This window comes from Vulpes lagopus, chromosome 7, assembly GCF_018345385.1.
Source record: "Vulpes lagopus strain Blue_001 chromosome 7, ASM1834538v1, whole genome shotgun sequence".
NCBI lineage: Eukaryota > Metazoa > Chordata > Mammalia > Carnivora > Canidae > Vulpes > Vulpes lagopus.
The window spans coordinates 19,320,230-19,339,622 of record NC_054830.1 but is presented as its reverse complement, the minus strand read 5'-3'; the positions used below and the strand labels follow the sequence as shown (position 1 = coordinate 19,339,622).

Genomic DNA, 19,393 nt, shown 5'->3' with positions numbered 1-19,393 from the left:
GGAAGGTTCAAAACCGAACGCCGGAGACCTGAGTTCGAATCCCGGCCGTTGGCAGCTCACTCTGTGGGCCTCAGTTGTTCCTTTTACAGACTTCACGACAGTGTCCCACCGAGTGTGGCCTGCCGACGCCCTACCCCACCAGAATCTATTGCTAAGGAGATCACTGTTAACCGATGTTAAACATGCAGTTTCCTGGACTGGGTCCCAGACCGGAGGGGACGGGGGGAGGGGGGCTCCGGGATCTCCTTGGTAACAGAAGCTTCTCCGGTGATCCCCATAAACTCCTTTGAAAACCCGAGGATTAGAAGGTATCTGAGGGTCCCTCCCCTGAGATATCGCGCCATAGGTGGGGGCTGTTGTTAGGGGTTTATGTAGTCTGGCTTGTGTCCGGCCGACCAATAATAATAATAATAATAATAATAATAATAATAATAATAATAATACCAAAGGCTCCCAACTTTTCTGGACTAAGCTGCCCTATTTTTAGCCCGAAGTGGGTGTCGTTTACCAAGAGCCCTCTCAGTAGAGCCCTTCTAAGCAGGAAGCCGAGCCCCCGGGAGGGGAGGGGAAGCTTCTCGGTCAAGGTAACAAAGCACCAGAGGGGGGAGCCAGAGGTCAATACAGATCCGAGGACTCCCAGGACAGTGCTCTCCCCGAGCCTCCAGCATCCGCCCGCGTCCTGGGAGCACGAAGCCATCGGCGGAGGTGGAGCTCCGCGCGAGTTCTGGGGCAGGAAGGGCTTGGCCACCCCCACGGACCCCCACCCGACCTCGGCCTAGCCCACGGGTGGTCTCCAAGACCCGAGACCTGGTGTCCGGCTCCTACTGGGGGCGGAGCCAGCTCCAGCGACGGGCGAGAGGGCCAGTGCCCGGCAGGCTGTGGGCCTGGCAGCCAATCGGGAGCCGGGGGCGCGGAGCCGGCGGGGAGGCGAGGCGCCGGAGCGCGGGGGACCCGCGGGGCTCCCGGCCTCGGCCCCGCCCCCGCGGTGGGTCCAGGCGCTGCCTGCCCGCGCCCCGCTGGCTGAGCCGGCGCTCGCGGCTGCCGGCCGTGCGCTGCAGCGGGCCCAACCCGCGGCGCGGAGCTCACCGGGAGCCCCGGCCTCCCGCCGATCGCCGGCACCCCCTAGCCTTTCCGGCTGAGCTCGGCGCCCCAGAGAGGATTAAGTAAGTGCTGAAGCCGCAGCTTCTGTGCAGGAATGGAGGAATCACCGAGTCGCAGAGGCGGGGATGGGGATTGGAGCAGGGAGGACTGAGGAACCTGGCGGACAACGGTATGCGGGTTCTCGAAGGTCGCGGTGCCAACCCATTTCACCCGTTTCCTTCTCTTGCCCTTTGGACCCCCAGGCAGTCCCAGACAGTGAAGAGCAGGGCCTTTTCTCTGCTGTGGACCCAGGAATAAACAGCCCAGAGCAAGAGTTAAGGGTTAGGCCCAAGGTCACGGTTTGGGGTCAGAGGCAGAGCCAAGAAAGAACCTGGGACTGCTGTCGCGTTCAGCCTAGCCAGAGAGAGAGGGCAGAGAAGGATGAACCCCCACATCTCCCTGCCCACCTTGCCCCTTCCTGAGGAGCAATCATTAGTGTGTACGTGCCTCACACACACCCATGCACCTGCACAGGGAGGCACCCCACAAACACCCATGAGCTAGTGCAGGGATGCATGTGTACAGCCAGGAGCAGTGTATACCCCCTCTCCCTAGGCCCCGCCCTTCTGCACCTTGGCTGGGATCCTGTCCCACCTTGCCTTACCGGGAGGCCTTCTGGCCTGGGAAGATGTAAGCCACACCCTGGTCTGGGCCCATCGCTCACCGTCTGTTCCCAATGGAGAAGGGAGAGGGAGGAGAAGCACCTCAGAGTGGGAGCCCCATCCCTGCATTTGAATATATGCTCCCTGCTCCCCTTGTCTCCCTTGTCCCTGGCAGCCCCTAGCTCCCCATGGAGGTCCAGTGACCCTAAGAGCCTGCAGGAAAGCCCTGCCAGAGGACCTGACTTTAGCTGTCTCACCTTCCTGCCTTCTGGTCTCTCCATGCTTACCATCCACCCCCCTCACCCCTGTTCCACAAACACAGCTTGGATTACACAGTGGGCTAGGTGGGGAGCTCCTGTGGCTCCTCTTCCCAAGCTCCAAGAAGCAGTTGGGGGGGGGGGGCGGGGATGTCTATATACTGGGTACTTACTGTGGGCAGGGGTTATGCTGAGCTAAGTCTTTGCTAGGGACCAGTTCATTCTGACATTTCAATGACCTTATGACCTGTGAGGCTGTGAGGGAGGTGGGGTATTGTTTGTTTGTTTGTTGTTAATGTCTACGTAAGACCCAGGAGATCTGAGACCCAAGAGGTGGAGTGACAAGCCTAGGGTCATCTGACTCTTGGGCAAATGTTTCCCTCCTGGAAAGGAAAAAGCTGCAGTATTTTTTTTTCCTCCAAGAAGGAGGTAAGGGATATGGGCGGGCAGGGAGTGAGGAGGTGGGAAATGTGGGGAGTAGAGGGGTGGAGAAGTGGGTATTTTGCAAGGGAGAGACTTTCTTTCAAGTCTCCCGACTACTTTTCATATCTTCTAAGTATGATCACTATGGTTATCATACCCTCAAAGAAGGGGCAGGGCTTCATTTTCACCTTCCTAAATCCACAAGGGAGCTATACTTAAATAAAGCATATGTCCTGATGTCCCCTGAACCTGCCTTTGCCCTCAAACTTTTATTACCCCAGTACCTCCAGAACTTGGGGGTACTTGATGTCACCACTGAGTCCTGTCCTAAGCCTCATGTTTTTCATTCTTTTCCAGCACCCAGGGGGCCAGGGAGCTCCTTTTCTCCCAGGAGGTGGCAACCTGCAAGTATAGGAAGGGGCCACGGGCTGGGACACCGCTGATGTCAGAAGCGAGTTGGCAGGTTGACTGACCACAGGCAGTCGCTCAGCCAGGGCTCTGTCAGTATCAGCATGAACTCCAGGATCCCCCCTGCCCGGGGCTGGTTCAGCAGCCGCCCACCCACCTCTGAGCCTGACCTGGAGCCTGCCACAGAGGGGCCAGCCCCCGAGACCACCGCCCTCAGCACAGAAGCTACCAGCTTTAATGACACCAGAATCCCTGATGTGGCTGGTGGCACAGCTGGCGTGGGCACAATGCTTCTGTCCTTTGGGATCATCACCGTCATTGGACTGGCTGTGGCCATGGTAAGAGCTGGGAGGCTGGGGCTGACCCAGGTGGCTGCCAGTTGGAGGAGCATGGCTGGTGTTTTGATTTTAGATACTCTAATCAAAAGACAGTCGTCTGTGAATGATAGCACAGGCTTCCCCTTCTCCAGGGATTTGTCCACTGGGGATCCAGAGACCAGAGGGGCTACCTCCAATTGGAAGAACGAGAGAGGGTTCTGAGGATACATGGCAATTTGAGCTGGGCCATGAGGGCCATGTAGGAGTTGAGGAGGAGGGTGTTCCGGGTGAGGGTCCTGATGGGCAAAAGTTTGGAGGCAGGCAGGAGGTTCTGTGAGCAGCAAGCAGGACAGTGAGGCAAGGGGGGGAAGGGGTGTGATAGGAGTAGAGGCCGGAAGGCGATGGGAATAGATCATGGGCCCTGGAGTGTGCCTGGGCATGGCAGGCTGCTGGCGGCGTTCATTCACTTGGCAGGGATTTCCTAGGCCCCTGCCCTCGACTGAGCCTTCAGCTCCCTAGGGACTAGGGAGACCAAGTCCTGCCCAGTGGTTCTTCTGGGGAATAGGAGACAGATAAAACCAAGGCTGCCAAGGGAAGCCCAGAGGGACTGGGTTGGGGAATTGAGCAGGAGGGCTTTCCAGGCTGGGCCGTAAGGGACAAACTAAAGAAGCAATGTTAGAGCTGAACCAACCCCAAAGTGGAGGCCTGGCCCCAGGACCACAGGAAGGAGCAGAACTGGGCAGACCTCAGGATGGAGGGGAGCTGGGGTGAGGACTTGATGATGGATATAATCTTTCCAGATCTGGTGCCTGTCCCTGCAGATATGGGCGCTCCCCCTAATCTGCCACATGGATGCTCAGAATGTCGCTGAGGGCCTGCTGGGGATTGTGCTGGCTGAGACCAGGAAGGGGAGGATGTGCGCCTGAGGTCCCCCAGTGGGCTGACAATGGTTGCATCCTGTCCACTGCTCCTCCAGGACTCTGATGGCTGGCCTCAGGCTCAGGACCATGTTGCTCTGGCAAATAGGGCTGCGGATGGTCCATCCGTAACCTGGCTGGAGCTGCTGTTAAACCAGGGTTGCCATATGGGCCCTGTCAGCTCCGGATTGCTGCCAGGGGACAACTGCTGGCCAGTGAGCAGGGCCAGGATGCCACACGCAGAGCGAGTGGCCTCCTGGGGCGAGAGTGAGGCAGAGCGCCAGTGTTTCCCCACAGCCCCCGTGTGGCCGTTAAGCAAACCGAAACAACCTTACTTCGTGGGGGGGGGGGGGGGGGAAGTGGGGTCTGGAATCTGCCCTTGTAACTGTAGGCAAAAGATTGTGTCCGGGAACTTGGGAGGACTCCCTTATGCTTTGTTCTGGAGGAATTTTCAGAGCGCCAGAGTAGAGGGCCTTCTTGCCCAAACCAGATGTGGGAAGATTATGGGACCAAAGCAGTGGAGGGCAGGAAACAGCTCCTGGGCTTTAGCGGACAGGTCCAAAGATGCTCCCGAGTGCTTCTGCCTCTCGCCTCATGCCAGTCCCCAAGTAGGGCCATGCTGGAGACAAGGAGGAGCAAATGAGTGCCAGGCTGTGTGCCTCACGCACACAGAGCAATATGGGTGAGCTTCTCAGAGGAGATAGGACCGTAGCTGGATGGTGAGGGGTGGGGAAAATTTGGAAAGAAAGGTATGTGGGAGTATGTCAGCAGTTGGGGCAGAGGGAGCAGCAGGGGCAAGGCTGGAGATTGGATAAATCTCTGGCCTCTTGTGAAGATCCCTCTGGAGAACAGGGCCTTGGGGCAGGGAGGAGAATTTGGGGCTGGGCCAGAGTGGAGGGAGAACAGGGAGTCTGGGTGCTGGGCTAGTGCCACTGGTTCAGAGCAGGCAGGAGCTAGGCCTGAGACCTGGAGCTCCTACAGTGTCCTACCCACAGGAGAGCATCCCCTGGAGGGAATGGGGAGCAAGGGACACTTCAGTTTCTTTTCGGGACTTTGGGGTTTCCTAGGAAACAAGCAACAGGAGGAACTCTGGGCCAGGCTAGAAACCAAACCAGATTAAAGCTGTGAATGAGGCACAAAGGGTATGAGAGCCATAGAGGGTTTGAGACAGAGTCTAGGGACATGGCTTTCCCCCAGGCAGAAGTGGTTGTGCTCCTGGTGGTCAGAAACTACCAGTTTAGGGAACAGCCTGATGGTGGGGGAGGTCCCTGGAGTCCCTGCCCCAGTGGTCAGCCCTTTCTCCCCTCTCTCAATGTGTTATATACAGGGATGTCCTGCTCCAGCCTGGAGCTCTTGGGTCTTGTATGTTTTTTCAGGCTGCCTAGCTTAGGTCTACAATGGGGGTTAGGGTCCAGGGGCCTTCTTACCTTCCTCCAGCATCTGGGTTCTGGCATTTAGTCTGGGCTGCTGGACATCAGCCTCCCATGGAAACCCCGGAAGCCCAGCCCTGAGTCTTGCCTCAAGCACTGCCCCGCAGAGTCTGGCCACTACCGGTCCCCTGTTCTTTTTTCCCATATTGGCTCTGGCCCTTAAGGGAGTTGAGAGGAGGGGATGTACTAAAATCTTCCCCTCCCTTTTCAGCTGGGAAAAGTCCCAGGCAGGTGCTGAGTGGCTGGAGCTGGGGTGTGTATTGGCAGAGAGAGGGCCCTCCTGCTTCCCGGCCAGGCCTGACTGTGTGTTCTTCCCAGGCTGGGCTCCCCTAGCACAGGCCTGCTCCCCCTTGGAAGCCCAGACACTGTCAGCATCTGATAAACATCAAAAAGAGGCACGAATGCAGGACATGTGTGTCCATGGGAGGGAATCCCTGAGGACGTGGGGACCCACTGCTCTCCTATTCATCAGCCTCAGGCTGTCCCTTCTCCCAAGGATCTGCTGGTTAATCAGGGACGTCTTAGCCATTTGACGCTGTTCCTTCTTTTGCAGGTTTTGTACATCAGAAAGAAGAAGAGGTAACTCCCCAGTTGCCACCCAAAACTCCATCCTGTTGGCAATGTGGAGCTGGACTCCAGGGGACGGGGGTGGGAAAAGAGAAGCCCACCAGCATCGGGGCCCTGCTCCCTTGTTAGGGAGCCAGGTCCTCTTCTGCCCGCTGATGGCTGGGATGACTACTTTCCCTCAGGGAGTGCTGAGCCACCCTTGCCCCACTGCCCCGAGCTACAGGTCACTGACTCCCTTCCCCTGCCTGGACCCCGCAGGCTGCAGATCACACAAGGCCCTGGCCTAGGCGGTCCCTGTAGACCCCACAGATGATGCCTCTCTGGGCTTTGGTCCCATCTGGTCTCAAGAGGGGGTAGCTATCCATCTGAGGGGGGGGGGGTACTGCAAATACAAGAACATCTTTCCTTTAATCCCAAGGGAAATCTGAGCTTCCCTCCCATCCTCTCTGCCAAAACATAGTTGTGTGCTATGGCTCAGGGGGACATTGGGCAGGCCTGGTAAGAGGAGGAAGGGCCTGCCATGCCCCCAGCAGCCTCTGCCCCCACCCCCAGGCTGGAGAAGCTCCGCCACCAGCTCATGCCCATGTACAACTTCGACCCTACGGAGGAACAAGATGAACTGGAACAGGAGCTGCTGGAGCACGGGCGGGATGCTGCTTCCATGCAGGCTGCTGCCTCTGTGCAGGCCATGCAGGGCAAGGTGGGCACCGACCGGGCTCCCCCACCCAGCCTGCAGCCTGCTCATGACCCTTCCACTGCCACCCTCCCTCCTTTCTCCTGCAGCTTTCCAGCACCTGCCATGTGGTCAGGTGGTGCCTATTAGTTATATAAGGTTTGTCAGGTTTGTTTAGCAACTGGTAGAATTTCTCCAAGGCCACCTACAAACTGACTGCACAAGGCCAGGGAGCCCTGGGATCCAGCCCGGCTCTTCCCTGGCTAGCCTAGTGATCTTGGCAGCTCCCTTGGTCTCTCTGAGCCTCTGCTTTCTCATCTGTGACTGAAAATCCTAATTCTTGCCCTGTGTCCCCATGTCTTGGCAAGGAAAGCAGGAGAGAACTGATGGGAGAGATTGTGGAGAGCTAAGAGCCTTTGGCGCCCTGAGGGCCCATGTTTCCTGAATGGATGGGGTCAGATTCTGGAGCAATGGCCCCTCTGAGTAGACTAGTGGGTGCTAGTAACTGACAGACCTTGGGCAGGTGGTGACCCCAGCCAAACTTGCCTCCTAAGTCCAAAGGGTTGGATACCCATGTGGTCACGTGGCCAGCCCACCCACCCACCAGTCCCCCAAGCCCCCAAGGGCCAGAGCACCATGAGGAGGCCTGGTCTTTCCCTGACCCATGAAACCCCTTTGCATTTCTCCTTGCCTTGACCTCACAGGTTTCTGGGGGCATCTGGCCTTGCCAGAGGTAGAATTAGGAGACTGGACTCAGGAAGAGTCCAGATTGGGAGTCCGGAGAACCCCTGGTTTTGCCACCTGTACTGTGGCAACTGATCAGGACATATTCCCCACTTGGGATATTCAGGAAATCAGGCTGAAAACCTTGGTCCACCCCACCCGTGGGACTACTGACAATTTGACCATTGTTTCCTGTGTGCCTTCCTCTGTCCAGTCCTTGTGCCATAGCTAGGGGATGCGGAGGCGAGCCCCCTTCTGCTGGGAGAGAGTAGTGCATACGTAATTAATACAGCCTCTAGGCCCACCGGGAAGGGCTCGCAGGCAAGCTGGTGATGGCTGTGGGGGGAGGAGTCCTCAGAGCCAGATGGTATTTCCAGGCTGACTTGCAAGGAGGGCATTCCAAGCAGAAGGCATAGCTGGTGCCAAGCACAAACAGGCAAACCAGGAAGCAAGGATGGAAGTGACTGGGCCAGAGAGTACATGGCTTTGGCCAAGGTCCCTAATGCCCTTGACATCTCTCCACAGACCAGTCTCCCCTCTCAGGGCCCACTGCAGAGGCCCAGCCGGCTGGTGTTCACTGACGTAGCCAACGCCATCCGTGCATGATTGGCCCGAGGACAGACCTGGACCTCTGGTGAAGACATCTGTCATGGTGCCCCTTGAGCTGCCCACTCCGTGATTGTTCAGACCCACTCTCAGGACCCACACTGCTGAGGCCCAGCTGTTCCAAGGACCCACCTGCTGACTCTCTAGGCTCTAAGAGAGGGCCTGGCCAGGCTGCACATCTGGCTACTAAGGTCTCCTGATTAGGAAGAGCCACTACTGGCTTCCTTGTGTCCTGCCCAGACCCCTCACATTGGGGTCTGCTCCTCTAATGTGGAGGAAGTGGAGGGAGAGATGGGATGGGAGGGGAAATGGTAGGTGAGTGGGGAGGGGTTCTCCTTTGTCAGGGAGAGACCTGTCTTTGGAATCTGGGGCCTCCTCTGGAGCAGGGAGGGGCAATCAACCGGGTCTTGGGGACAGGGTTTGGTAGCACCCCGGCAGAAGCCCAGGGATGGAACTAGAACTGCCTGGTGGGCAAGGATGCCAGGAAGAGGGCTGCTCCTACCCAAGGCCCAATTGTATCTTGGAGGGTCCCCAAGGCCTTCCAGTGCTCGCCGCCTCCCCCCTGGCAGCCAGCCATTGGCTTCGTAAGGGGAAAGAAGGCAGGGGAATAGGTGTAGAGGGCCCCAGGCATGTGCTTGTGTGCAGGCATGTGCCTGTCCCAGCACAGGGTAGGAGGGACATGCTCTACATGGGCTCCACCCTCCAAGTCCACCCTACCCCATGATGTGTGGGGGAGCACCAGGATAGGCCGCTTACTCTGCCTCAGTGGTCAGGGACTGAAAGGAGAGGGAAGCCAAGATGAAGGCCGTGCTGCCCACCACATCACTTCACTGGGCTCTACAAGCCAGGTAACCTGCTTCTGAAAACAGTTCCCCATCCTGGTGTATACTGGGAATCTAGGGTTGTGGGAGAGACTACCGGTTAGAGGGCAGTGGTCCCGGCTGTGGGGTATCTGGGGACATTCTGAAAGCCTGAAACGGGGTGGGGGTAGCCCTATGAGAAACAGACCTATTTTTGGATAGCACAGCCCACCCACCTGTCATCCACCCACCCCACATCCCTCAGGAATTCTTCTACCAGTCTGGGGCATCTGGGCAAGGCATGGGACCAAGCCAGACCCCACGAGCTGAGTGACTTTCTACTCTGGGCGAGGATGCCCAGAAGCATGCTCTGTGCCCAGCCTCTCCACCATTGCTGCCCTCCGCTGCTTGGAAGGGGACGCGGGGGCGGCAGCACAGCTCTTCTGTCGGGCATATAGCACGCGTCAGGAGGGGAGGGCCAGGGAGACCAGTGTGTGGAAGATTTGGGATGTATTCCCTCCTCTGGAGGTTATAAATACATTAGCACTTGAACCAACTGGAGGGCTGTGGGTAATTTAGGATATGCACAGACGCTATAATGGAACTCAGCACCTCCATGTGAGAGCATTAAAGATGTAATTAAGATGTTTACACAAAGAGAGTGTGAGCCTGTGACACTTGGGGTGTGAAACCCCAGGAGGGACAGGATGAGTTAGGGGCCGTGGGGGGCCTGGGAATAGTCACTTGGATCCCAGCTATGAGCTGGCAGCCCAGCTGGTTTTCCTTGATCTGTCTGATGAAATGCCTCTGGCCCTGAGTTCAGGCTGCTCTGGGACCTTGTGCCTCAGCTGTGGAAAGGAGTCACAATGCCTGCCATCCCCTTGGGTGGCAAGGCCAAGTGGGCAGAACCTTGTGGGGCCTGAGGAAGGAGGGGGCTTGGGCTCCAAGGTGCAGGGGTAGGTGTGATGTCTCAGGATCCATAGGAGCTGGGTCTGAAACAAAAGGAAACAAAAGAATGTGGTCTTTCCAGAGCACAAGGGTTCAGGGAATGGGTAGGGCTGGGAATCATTAAGGTTATCTGCATGGAAACCACCTACAGGGTTCAGAAGGGTTTGGGGAGAATGACACTAGGGTGACCAACTGTCCTGGTTCTCTCAGGATGGCCCAATTTACAGCATTGAAATCCCACAAACCAAGACTCTATGTGACACCCAGATCCTCCCCTAAAGAGCTGAACCTTTGGGCCAGAATAGGAAACAAAGATGGGGTGAACACCCCAGTTCTGTGGTGGAGGGCTGGGTGGAAGGGTTGAGGGACAGGGTCTTGGGTAACGGGGAGGCCCCAGGACCCCATGGGCCATCCACATTGGAGTCAGACAGCTGGCCTTGACGATGATGACTGTGGTCTTGCAGAGGGGGTCTCCTTCCCCCAGCAGTTAACAGAAGGATTCCTAAGGGCCATAGGGTGAGAGAAGTGGGGGTGGGCTCTGTGCCCCCATCCTGCTGGGTAACCCCTCAATCCAAGAATGTGGGAGCTATAAAAGACCCAATGTCTGAGGGACCCTGAAAAAAACGGGCCTACAGAGTAAGGCTAGCACGTAGGATCTAGGGCCGAGGTGGGGACTCCAGGTGGACCCCTGGCCTGCCTCAGCCCCCTTTCCCACAGATGGGCCTAACTAAGTGGTGGACAGGGCAGCTTTTCATGGGTGATGGGGCCACTGCCTCATCCCCGTCCCCTCAAACACCTCCTCTTTCTTCTCCCCACCTTCTGTTTGCTGGCTCTCTCTCCGAGTCCTGGAGGAGAACCGAACTCCCCACAAGTTCCCAGGTCTTCCACAGGGCATGGGGTCAATAAATATTGGGGTGAAAGGATCCAGTTGGCATGTCTTGGTGACCATGGGCCTGGCAGGCTGACTAGATCTCCCCTCACCGCCCTCGCCAGGCAGAGTAGGACAATCAGCTGCCTGCCTTCATTGCTCCCGAAATTGTCTGCTAAAGGAACCCCTTGGGAAACGCCCCTGCAGGACACACATACATTGACCGGCGAAACCCCTATTCATGAGTAGCAATCAGGGCTTCAGGGCAGAAGCTAGAGCAGCTTGCAGTGGGTGCCATCAGGGCGGACGCGAGTGGGCGCCTTCCGAGGAAGCCATCTTGTTTAACGGAGTGAAGTGTCAACACAGTACAGTGAATACAATAATCCTGTTGCCTCGCTGCAGGCAGATGCCGGGACACCTACAGAATGTAAAGGAAAGTTCTTGTGGACGCGAGCCCCAAAACTCCAGTAGAGCCATCTGACCAACTACTATGGATTCCTTCCAGAAATGTTGCTGAGCCCAGTGCTGTGGTCCTGTCAGTGAACCAGCTCCATTGGTTGGTGCCTGCATCTCCATTTGAGATGGGAGGAAGCAGATGTCAAATAGGAAGAAAGGATGAATGTGTGCATGTGTGATGTGTATATGTACACAACTATTTGTCTACATGTTTACATCTATATGTAAAAGAAGACAGGAGTACCTGGGGGGGGCAGCCAGAGGTCAAGGGCAGATCATCCCACCCTATCCTGTCCAGTAGCACCCCTCACCAGTCCTCAGTATGGAGGGTGTTGACTGAGGATACCCGAGGGACCCCCAGGAGCTGCTGGTCTGGCATCCCCATCCTGCCTGACGTCTGTGGGCTGAGGACAGGGGCCAACTGCAGACAGGGGTATCTATGGCTGTACAGAGGCCACTCTTGAAAGGCCAGCCATGCTGAGAAATGAACAAGAAGGATGTGAGCAGAAGGTGCAGCGAAAGGAGGAGGGAAAGGGGAGGGTGTAAAGACCCTCAGGTGAGGCTGAGAGGGATGAGGCTGGGATGCCATCCCACCTGCACTTGGGTCTGCCCTCAGCACTTCTCTAACTCCCACCTCAAAGCCCCTCGGCAGTGATCCTCACCCCCATTCGTCATCCTGGTTGCTTGGATTCTGCAAGTGGAAGCTCAGGGCAGGTGTCTGTTCTCCCCAGGGAGGATCATCTGCACATGCCTGCGGGAGCCTGCTGAGGAAGGTCAGTAAGCATGCCTGGGGAGGAACATGAAGGTCTTAAGAATCCCTGAGGTCTAGAGAATTGCTCAGCCCAGGAGGGTGTCTGTGTGAGGAGCCGAGGGGTTGGTGGGACTGAGATCCATCTGGGAAGGGGGGTTCCTTTTTCCAGTCCCCGGTCGGAGGAATGCCATCTGGCTTGGAGACCACCCATCTGGGGCAGGATTTCCCCTCAGCTTTGGAGGGTCCCTTTCTTTCTCAGGGTTCAGCTTGAAAGGTAACTCTCTGGGTGCCTGGATGAATCCGTGAATGTATAGGCCGCCTGGGATTCCTGTGTGGGCCGGGGAGGGAGGAAGTCCCCAAGTATCTCGCTAGGGACCAACATGCATCATGTCTGATGCCCACAATGGCTTGGGAAGGTGGCCTGTCTCACTCCCGCTTCATGAGTGAGGACTTTGCAACTGAGCAGCGAGGGGAAAGCAGCCCAGGGCTCTGGGTACAGCCGGTGAAGGGCACATCGGGGCTTGGTACAGCCTGGGCACAGCAACTCATGTAGCCCAGGCAGGTCTCAACGTGGAGCCTTTCAGTACTAACAACACTGCCTACAGCCACTAGGGTGGCCCAAGGTGCCCAGAGCCCCTGCCCTCCTGGTCCGTAGCCTGGCGGGAGGCTGGGCATGTCCCAGACCTCTTACACACAGGCATCTCAGAGGAGACGGTCATAGATTCAGCCCAGCTTGCTTAGGCAAAGGCTAGGACTGGATCCCTTCTGAGACTTTGTAGCAGTCTGGATCCCAGCCACCACCACCAGCACCCCTACCCCACTTCTCCTCAGGCCCCATCCTTGAATCTCAACCCTGCACTCAGCCTCTCCCCCACTTGGTGTGGAGAGCAGCCCTCACGCTGCAAGCCCCACGTCAGGGGTTCACCTGGCAGGGCCAGGATGATGGTGAGGTGAATGGGGGCCCCGGATTCCAAATGTAAGAGCCACTCACTCAGGGGCTGAAAAGGCACATGGACCAGCCTGAATGTGAGCACCTCCTTAAATTTGTGCCCCAGATGCCTCACTCGGCTCGTCCTAGTCCTGGTGCCACTGCCTGGTCAGGGTCCAGCAGGCAGATGCTCATCCCTACCCACCCCCCCCTCCCATGCCAGCAGGCTGGAGGCCCCAGGAATCTGGGCAGGGAAAGTGAGGGCCCCTGCCCTGCTGGAGCTCACAGACATGCTCTTCACCGGGAGGAGGCTGAGAACACCAGATTATGGGAGATTTAAGGGGCTTAGCAGCAATTCAATAACAGGTCAATAAGGTGAAGCCTTGGGCGAGGGAGGAGGCCAAGACTCCTGCTATAAGTCCCTGTGGGCAGATCAGACCCAGAGTCTATGTGTGTGAACCTCCTGGGACACTCATGGGCAGAATCAGAACCCATATAACCCCCTAGCAGCCCCAGAGCAGGGGCATCATTTGTGCCCTCATATCACAGATAGGGAAACTGAGTTTGCTCAGCATGAGGCAGGGCCCGAATTTGACCCTAGATGGCCAGCCCCAGAACTTACACCCAACACTCCCGAAGAAGGAAAGGAGGTTCTCTGAAGACAGAGAAGCCACCTCCTCTTGCCCCTCATTCATTCCATTCAAAAGCCTCCCAACTCCCATACTAGGGCCTCTGCTGGGCTCTGGAGCTGAGAGGCATCCAGGAGGGGCTGGCCATGGGAAACTCCCACCTGGTATGCAAGCCAGAGCAGTGACAGGGAGAGCAACAATAAACCCTACTCAGGAAGTGACAAAGATGCAGTCAGGTGACAGGAGAATTCGAAAGAGGCCATCACTTCTGGCTGGAGCCAAGGCAAGGCTTTCACCGACCTGGATCTTGCACCGGGTTTGGACACAGGTGGTGGGGGATGTTTCAGGCTAGGCAAGGTGTAAGGAACCATGGGCTTCCTCACATCCAGGGCGTGAGGGATGGGGATCTCCCCAGGTGACCCCACACTCATGGAGGGCTCGCGCTGTGCCGGCTGGGACACTGGTGCTAGTAGGAGAGTGGATCCATCAGAACCTGCTCTGCAAAAACCAGGACAGTGGTGTTGCTGATTAATGGCTCCCCCACACAGACCATACCCATCTCCACTCTCTCCAGAAGGCCTCAGGGGGCCTGGCCCCACCTCCAAGCCGTGACCTTCCCAGGCCTGATTTTCCTGCTGGAGACAAGGGCACTCAATTCGGAGCCCTTTCCCAATATGACCACCAGGTGGCAGTACAGGCCCAGATTTGGGGGTGGGGGGTGTTGGCAGGGGGAGGTGGGCGCTGGGAGGTAGAGGGTGATGTGCTCTGAGTGAAATTTGGCCTTGAGACTTTTTTTCAGGACTCTGAATGGCTGGTGCACTGAAACTGCTTGCTTCCTGCCAGGAACAGGTCTGGACTAGGGACAGTCAAGGAAACTGTTCTTGACTGTGGCCTGAGCCTCCAGAAAGGAGCCCTGTGCATGGTAGGTGCTCAGGGTTATTTAATGAATGGAGGATTGATAGGTGGTTCTTGCCTCATGAGAAATTAAATGAGTTAATATATAAAAAGCACATGGAGAGTCTTCAATAAATGTATGTAGTTATTTGTACTTTTATTATGAAAGATGGTTCTTCCCAGAGCACAGGCCCTAGAGGCCCTACCCATCTTGGGCTTAGGGGTCTGGACTATGGGCCCCACCCCAGGATCTGGTCAGCTTTGCCCAGGAGGGGATAAGAACTGAACGCCAAAGGCCTCACCATTCAATGCAGCAGTCCTGTGGATATTTGGGGACAGCAGGGATCTGTGCCCAGCACTGAGGGTGGCAGGGGGTTTGGGCTCCCTCACTTCCACCAGAAGTGTTCCATAGGAGGATAGAGAGCCAGATTCTCTGTCCTGGCGCGCTGGCCCACTGGCAGGGTCAGGTGGCTGGAGCTCGGGCAGGGGTGAAGCTGGGGAACTTGACCTTTGGTGGCCATGACCCAAGCATACAGATCAGCAAATCACCCCCTCCTGGAACTTTCTCACTACCACCTGTGCCTCTCCTGACCTCCACTGTAAATGCCAGTTCTGCACCTCAAATCCCAGCTCCTTACTGTGCCCACCAGGGCATCAGGCAGAAAGATGATAACTGTCTCTCCCTTCCCCCAACCATGGAGGCTTTTCTCCCCCCTGAACTCTCATGAGATTGGTCAGCTATTCCACCTGAACCCGAGTTTCAGCAAGGTTGAGTGACTTGTCTTAGGTCGCACAGGGTTTGAACGCAGCTCTGTGGCCATCCTCTGAACGAATCTGGTTTATTCCTACATTCCTCGAGGCAGTTTCTGGTCTGGTCCTGGGCTGAGGCCGGTTCCTGGGTACACACCGAGAGGCCCTTTCCATTCAGCTGTGGTATCCTCATGAGTGAACATGCGAGATGGGGCGTTTGCTGCCGGCAGCAGCCAAGCTGTGTGTCTGGGGAGGGCAGGAGCTGCACCATCTCCTTCCCATACATCATCTCCAACAAGGCAGAGATAGCAGGAAACAAGCGGCTCCTGCAATGTGATTACCGGCGGTCAAGTGCAGCAGGCAGAATGACTCCAAGGACGAAGTGGTGGTACAACTGGCCCTGGATCCTCTTCCAGCTGCCAAGAGGAGGTATGGCTCATGGCAAGTCAGCTCTGCCTTCCACCATGGGCACTGGTGCCAGGGGTCCCAGAGACCCCTGCCCAGGGACTCCGGGACAACTGGACTCACCTGAATGCCCCCTACTGCATGAACGAGCTGGTCTGGATCCCAGCTCAACCACTATGCAGCTCCAGACAAGTCTCTGAAGCTCTTGCCTCAGTTTCCTCATCTGTAAAGTGGGGCTGGTCCTCCCTTCTTCATAAAATGAAGAATTCATATTTGTGGAGGGCCCTGAACAGTGCCTGACACATAGGAAACACTAGGTAAATAAACAGCACACTGAAGATCTAAATGGTGGCCTGGAGAGTAGAGGACCTTCGCAAGAGAGGGAGGAGGCACATATAGGCTCAGGCTTCCAGCAGCCCTGGCGTCCACAGGGGCTGCAGGTCCACTTGGTCCAAGTCACACCTCCTGAGGTCTTGCCCTCTAAACCCTGAGTCCCCCAAGTTCTATAGCTGCCTCTGCCCACGGTGCATATGGCCCCACTCAGCCCTCCTTGTCCAAACCTGACCTGACTTGGGGCCTTCTGGGAACGCAGCTCAGACTCTGGGATGTGGCCTGGGAGGGACAAGTGGTAGCAGCTAGGGAAGGCAAGAAGGACAGGGCAGAGCCAGATAGCCCTCTGACTTGGCTCGGAGCCACCTCCTTGAGTATTTTTCCTCTGGGACAGATAGGATTCCCTCCGGTTCCTGACAGTTTCTGAAAACCAGAGGATGGCAGAGGCTGCTTGGCCACTCCCCAGTCACTCCTAATGCAAGAGCCACAGATGTGCTCAGAGCCAGGAGGCCTGGGGTCCACAAGCTGCAGGGGAGGGGCTGGCCCCTTGTCCCATCACTTCCTCTGTCTAACTGGGGAATGCCAATTGCTTTCCCAGTCCCCAGGCCAGAAACTGGGGCCTTCTCCCATTGTGCAGCCCTCAAGACCAAGTACCTCCCTCCCCCTACCAAGTTTTTTTTTTTTAAGATTTTATTTATTTATTCATGAGAGACACAGAGACAGAGGCAGTGACATAGACAGAGGGAGAAGCAGGCTCCCTGTGGGGAGCCCGATGCAGGACTTGATCCTGGAACCCCAGGATCATGACCTGAGCCAAAGGCAGACTCTCATCCACTGAGCCACCCAGTTGCCCCCAACCAAGTCTTACGACTATACCCACACAGAGCACCTGGTCATCTTCCCTGGGCCTCCCAGCCACCCCAACTGGGCTCCCAGCCATCTCTATTGCCACATCACCCCCATGGCCCTTCCATCCACTCACGGGCCAGCAAGGCTTCCACTGAACTCTGGAGCTCTCTAGTCTAGTTCCCAAGGCCATCAACCTGCTGCCTTCTCTGCCCAAGCCATGTGCTCAGATCATTGCCAGCCCCCTGCCCTCTAGCCCCATGCCTGGGCTGGGGTCATGCCCTGCGCTGCCCCTGGCTGGCTCTTGCCCCTAGTGGGCCGTATCCACCCTCCCTGCCCTCCTCCCAGCTCTCTGGCAATTACCCGAGTGATTAATTTGGTAATTAATTTGGTAATTAATCATGCTCTGGCTGCTCAAGATGCTTCTCTTCTGCTGGCCTGGCCTAGAATATAGATCTGCTGGGCTTTACTTTCCTGGGAAGGGGGGCCGAGCCCTGAAGACAGGAGGGTTGGCATCCACTCTGTGTCCATTGCCTGCCAGGCACACAGGGGCTGCTTGTAAAGGTGGCCATGATGAGAATTAGCTGAGAGAGAGAAATTCTCTGCCTCTGGGGAGGCCCTGGGGGTGCCCTAGGATGCTCTTTAGCACTGCTTCTCAGCCTGATTCTTTCCTGTCACGGGAGCACACTACCCCAGTGGCAACCCCCCCCCCCCCCCCCCCCCCCGCTTTTGGCTTCTAGGGGAGCTGAGCAAGTGATACAGAGATTCTGTGAGCTGAGCACTGGTGGAGAGCCATAGTCCTGGTTCTCCCGGTCATGAGCTCCCAGAAAGACCAACTCCCCCATCTGGCTGGAAGAATAAGATGGCCTCCTGACAGAGACACTGTTTCAGGTGGGCTTTAATCAGCAGTAGTATTTGGTGGCCCAGGAGAAACTGAGTTCTGTGCTTGGTGGGGTTTGGGCCAAGTCCAACCAAGGTGGCCCTGACCTTGCCATGGGCTCCAGTGGGGCTAGTCACCAGATGTGTGGCCCTGCAGGTAGCGCTACCAGATGCACCACCAGGACAGGGTCCCTATGGAGCCAGCCCTGTGGCATTGATTGAAATGGCCTCCTGCCAATTAGGATTTTTTAAAGAAATGTATAATGATTCCTAATTGGCACCCTCATTAGGTGCCAATTAAACACTTAAGCATTTCTTACAAGTTTAACACATTAATAAGGCAACTCATTACATGTTAACGAGATTTATTTCTCATATTTATTATATTGTTTCACCACTGCTGACAGCAGAGTTATTTTTAAAAACGTGACTTCTGGTTGCACACAGCCCTCTTCCTACCCTGTCTTGACAGACAGCCTGTCCTACTAGGGCTCTCCCCTGAGTCTTGGTCTCCAGTCCCCTGGGTCCTCCCTGGACTCTTTTGATCCAGCCTCCCGTAGGTGAGTCAAGTAGTGCACCTTCTTTCCAAAGTCTGGGAGAACCAGAGCTGGGCCCCACAACAGAACTCCGACTCGGAAGGTTTTTCAGAGGCCAAGAACCTTGCAGAATTACTGTCCATTTGGCCAAACTCTGCATTCCAGGAGCACTGGTGGGGCTCAGGAAAGAGCACCCCTGCTTTCAGCCTCCTGGCAGAGCCCAGCCTAGCAGCAGGCACTACAGTGAGGGCTGACACTATGAGGGCAGGAGCACAGCAGCCAGGAGAGGACAAGTTTGGCCTGGGAGGCTGTCCCCTCAGGTAGGAGCACATCGCAGGCAGAGGGAGCTATGGTAAGACCAGGAGCCTGGGAGAGATTTGGAGGTACAGAAGACAGGGAGACGGCCGGAACAGACCCTCAAAAGCCATGGTGGGGCCTCATGATCAGAGGTGGGGATTGACTTCTACTCAGAGAGGGATGGGAAGCCACGGAGTGTGAACAGGGAGGAATGTGACCCGATTTCCATTTAGAAAAATCAAAAGGAGATTGGACTGGGAGGGACCAAAGAAATAAGCACCAGAGAGAGGGCGGAGTCAGATAGAGGACACCCAAGGCTCAATTTCCTGGGACAGGGTAAGGAAGACAGGGGCTGAGAGGTCTGGAGGGCACCTCAGTGTTCCAGAACACTTACCCTTCTTTATAAAAACCTTAAGATTAACATCCTGTGCATACACTGCACCTTGTTCTTACCTCCCTACATGGAGCGCCGCCCCACCCTCATCTGTTCTAATAGTTGTGTAGTCTGTACAAGGAGGATGCTCCATAGTCATTCAGCCAGGCTCCTGGGCGGGGTGTTTCCAACCGATTACTCTTAGAAACACCACACAGTGAACGTCCTGGGGTATAATTTCACATGCATATGAATGTATCTGTAGGATAAATTCCTAGAAGTGGGCAGTGCTAGGTCAAAGGACCTGTGCATTTTTAATTTTGATAGATATTGCCAAGTTGCTTTCATGGAGGTTCTACAATTTCCACTCTAGGAAGCAGCTACGAGTTGCTCTCATGGGGGAGAGCATGCCTCCCCCATGTTCTCCAGAAATGAAATGCGAAATGTGGAATGTGCAATGCTGAATGCGAAATGCTCGAAATGCTCAGTGACCTTTCACAGCTTTGCCTATTTAATTTGCATTTCTCTCAGAGGAATGAGGTTGAGCCTGGTTTCAGTGGTTGAGTCTTTTGGATTCCCTTTTGTGTGAACTCTATGTTCATCTCCTTTACCCATTTTTCAATGGGATTGCTGGTCTTTT

At 56.1% G+C, this 19,393-nt stretch overlaps 1 protein-coding gene across 2 annotated transcripts; it reads left to right on the top strand.

Moving 5' to 3' along the window:
* The first annotated feature begins 901 nt into the window (after positions 1-901).
* C7H3orf18 (chromosome 7 C3orf18 homolog) lies at positions 902-9,520 on the top strand. Of its 2 annotated transcripts, none has more exons than XM_041760456.1 (5): positions 902-1,163; positions 2,780-3,168; positions 6,048-6,073; positions 6,614-6,761; positions 7,983-9,520. In XM_041760456.1, exons 2-5 carry the CDS (start codon positions 2,935-2,937, stop codon positions 8,061-8,063), a joined length of 489 nt encoding a protein of 162 aa, XP_041616390.1. In that variant the 5' UTR covers positions 902-1,163; positions 2,780-2,934; the 3' UTR covers positions 8,064-9,520. The 2 variants fall into 2 exon arrangements, with proteins under 2 accessions (XP_041616390.1, XP_041616389.1); XM_041760455.1 differs by having other exon boundaries at positions 902-1,270.
* Positions 9,521-19,393: the final 9,873 nt, after the last annotated feature.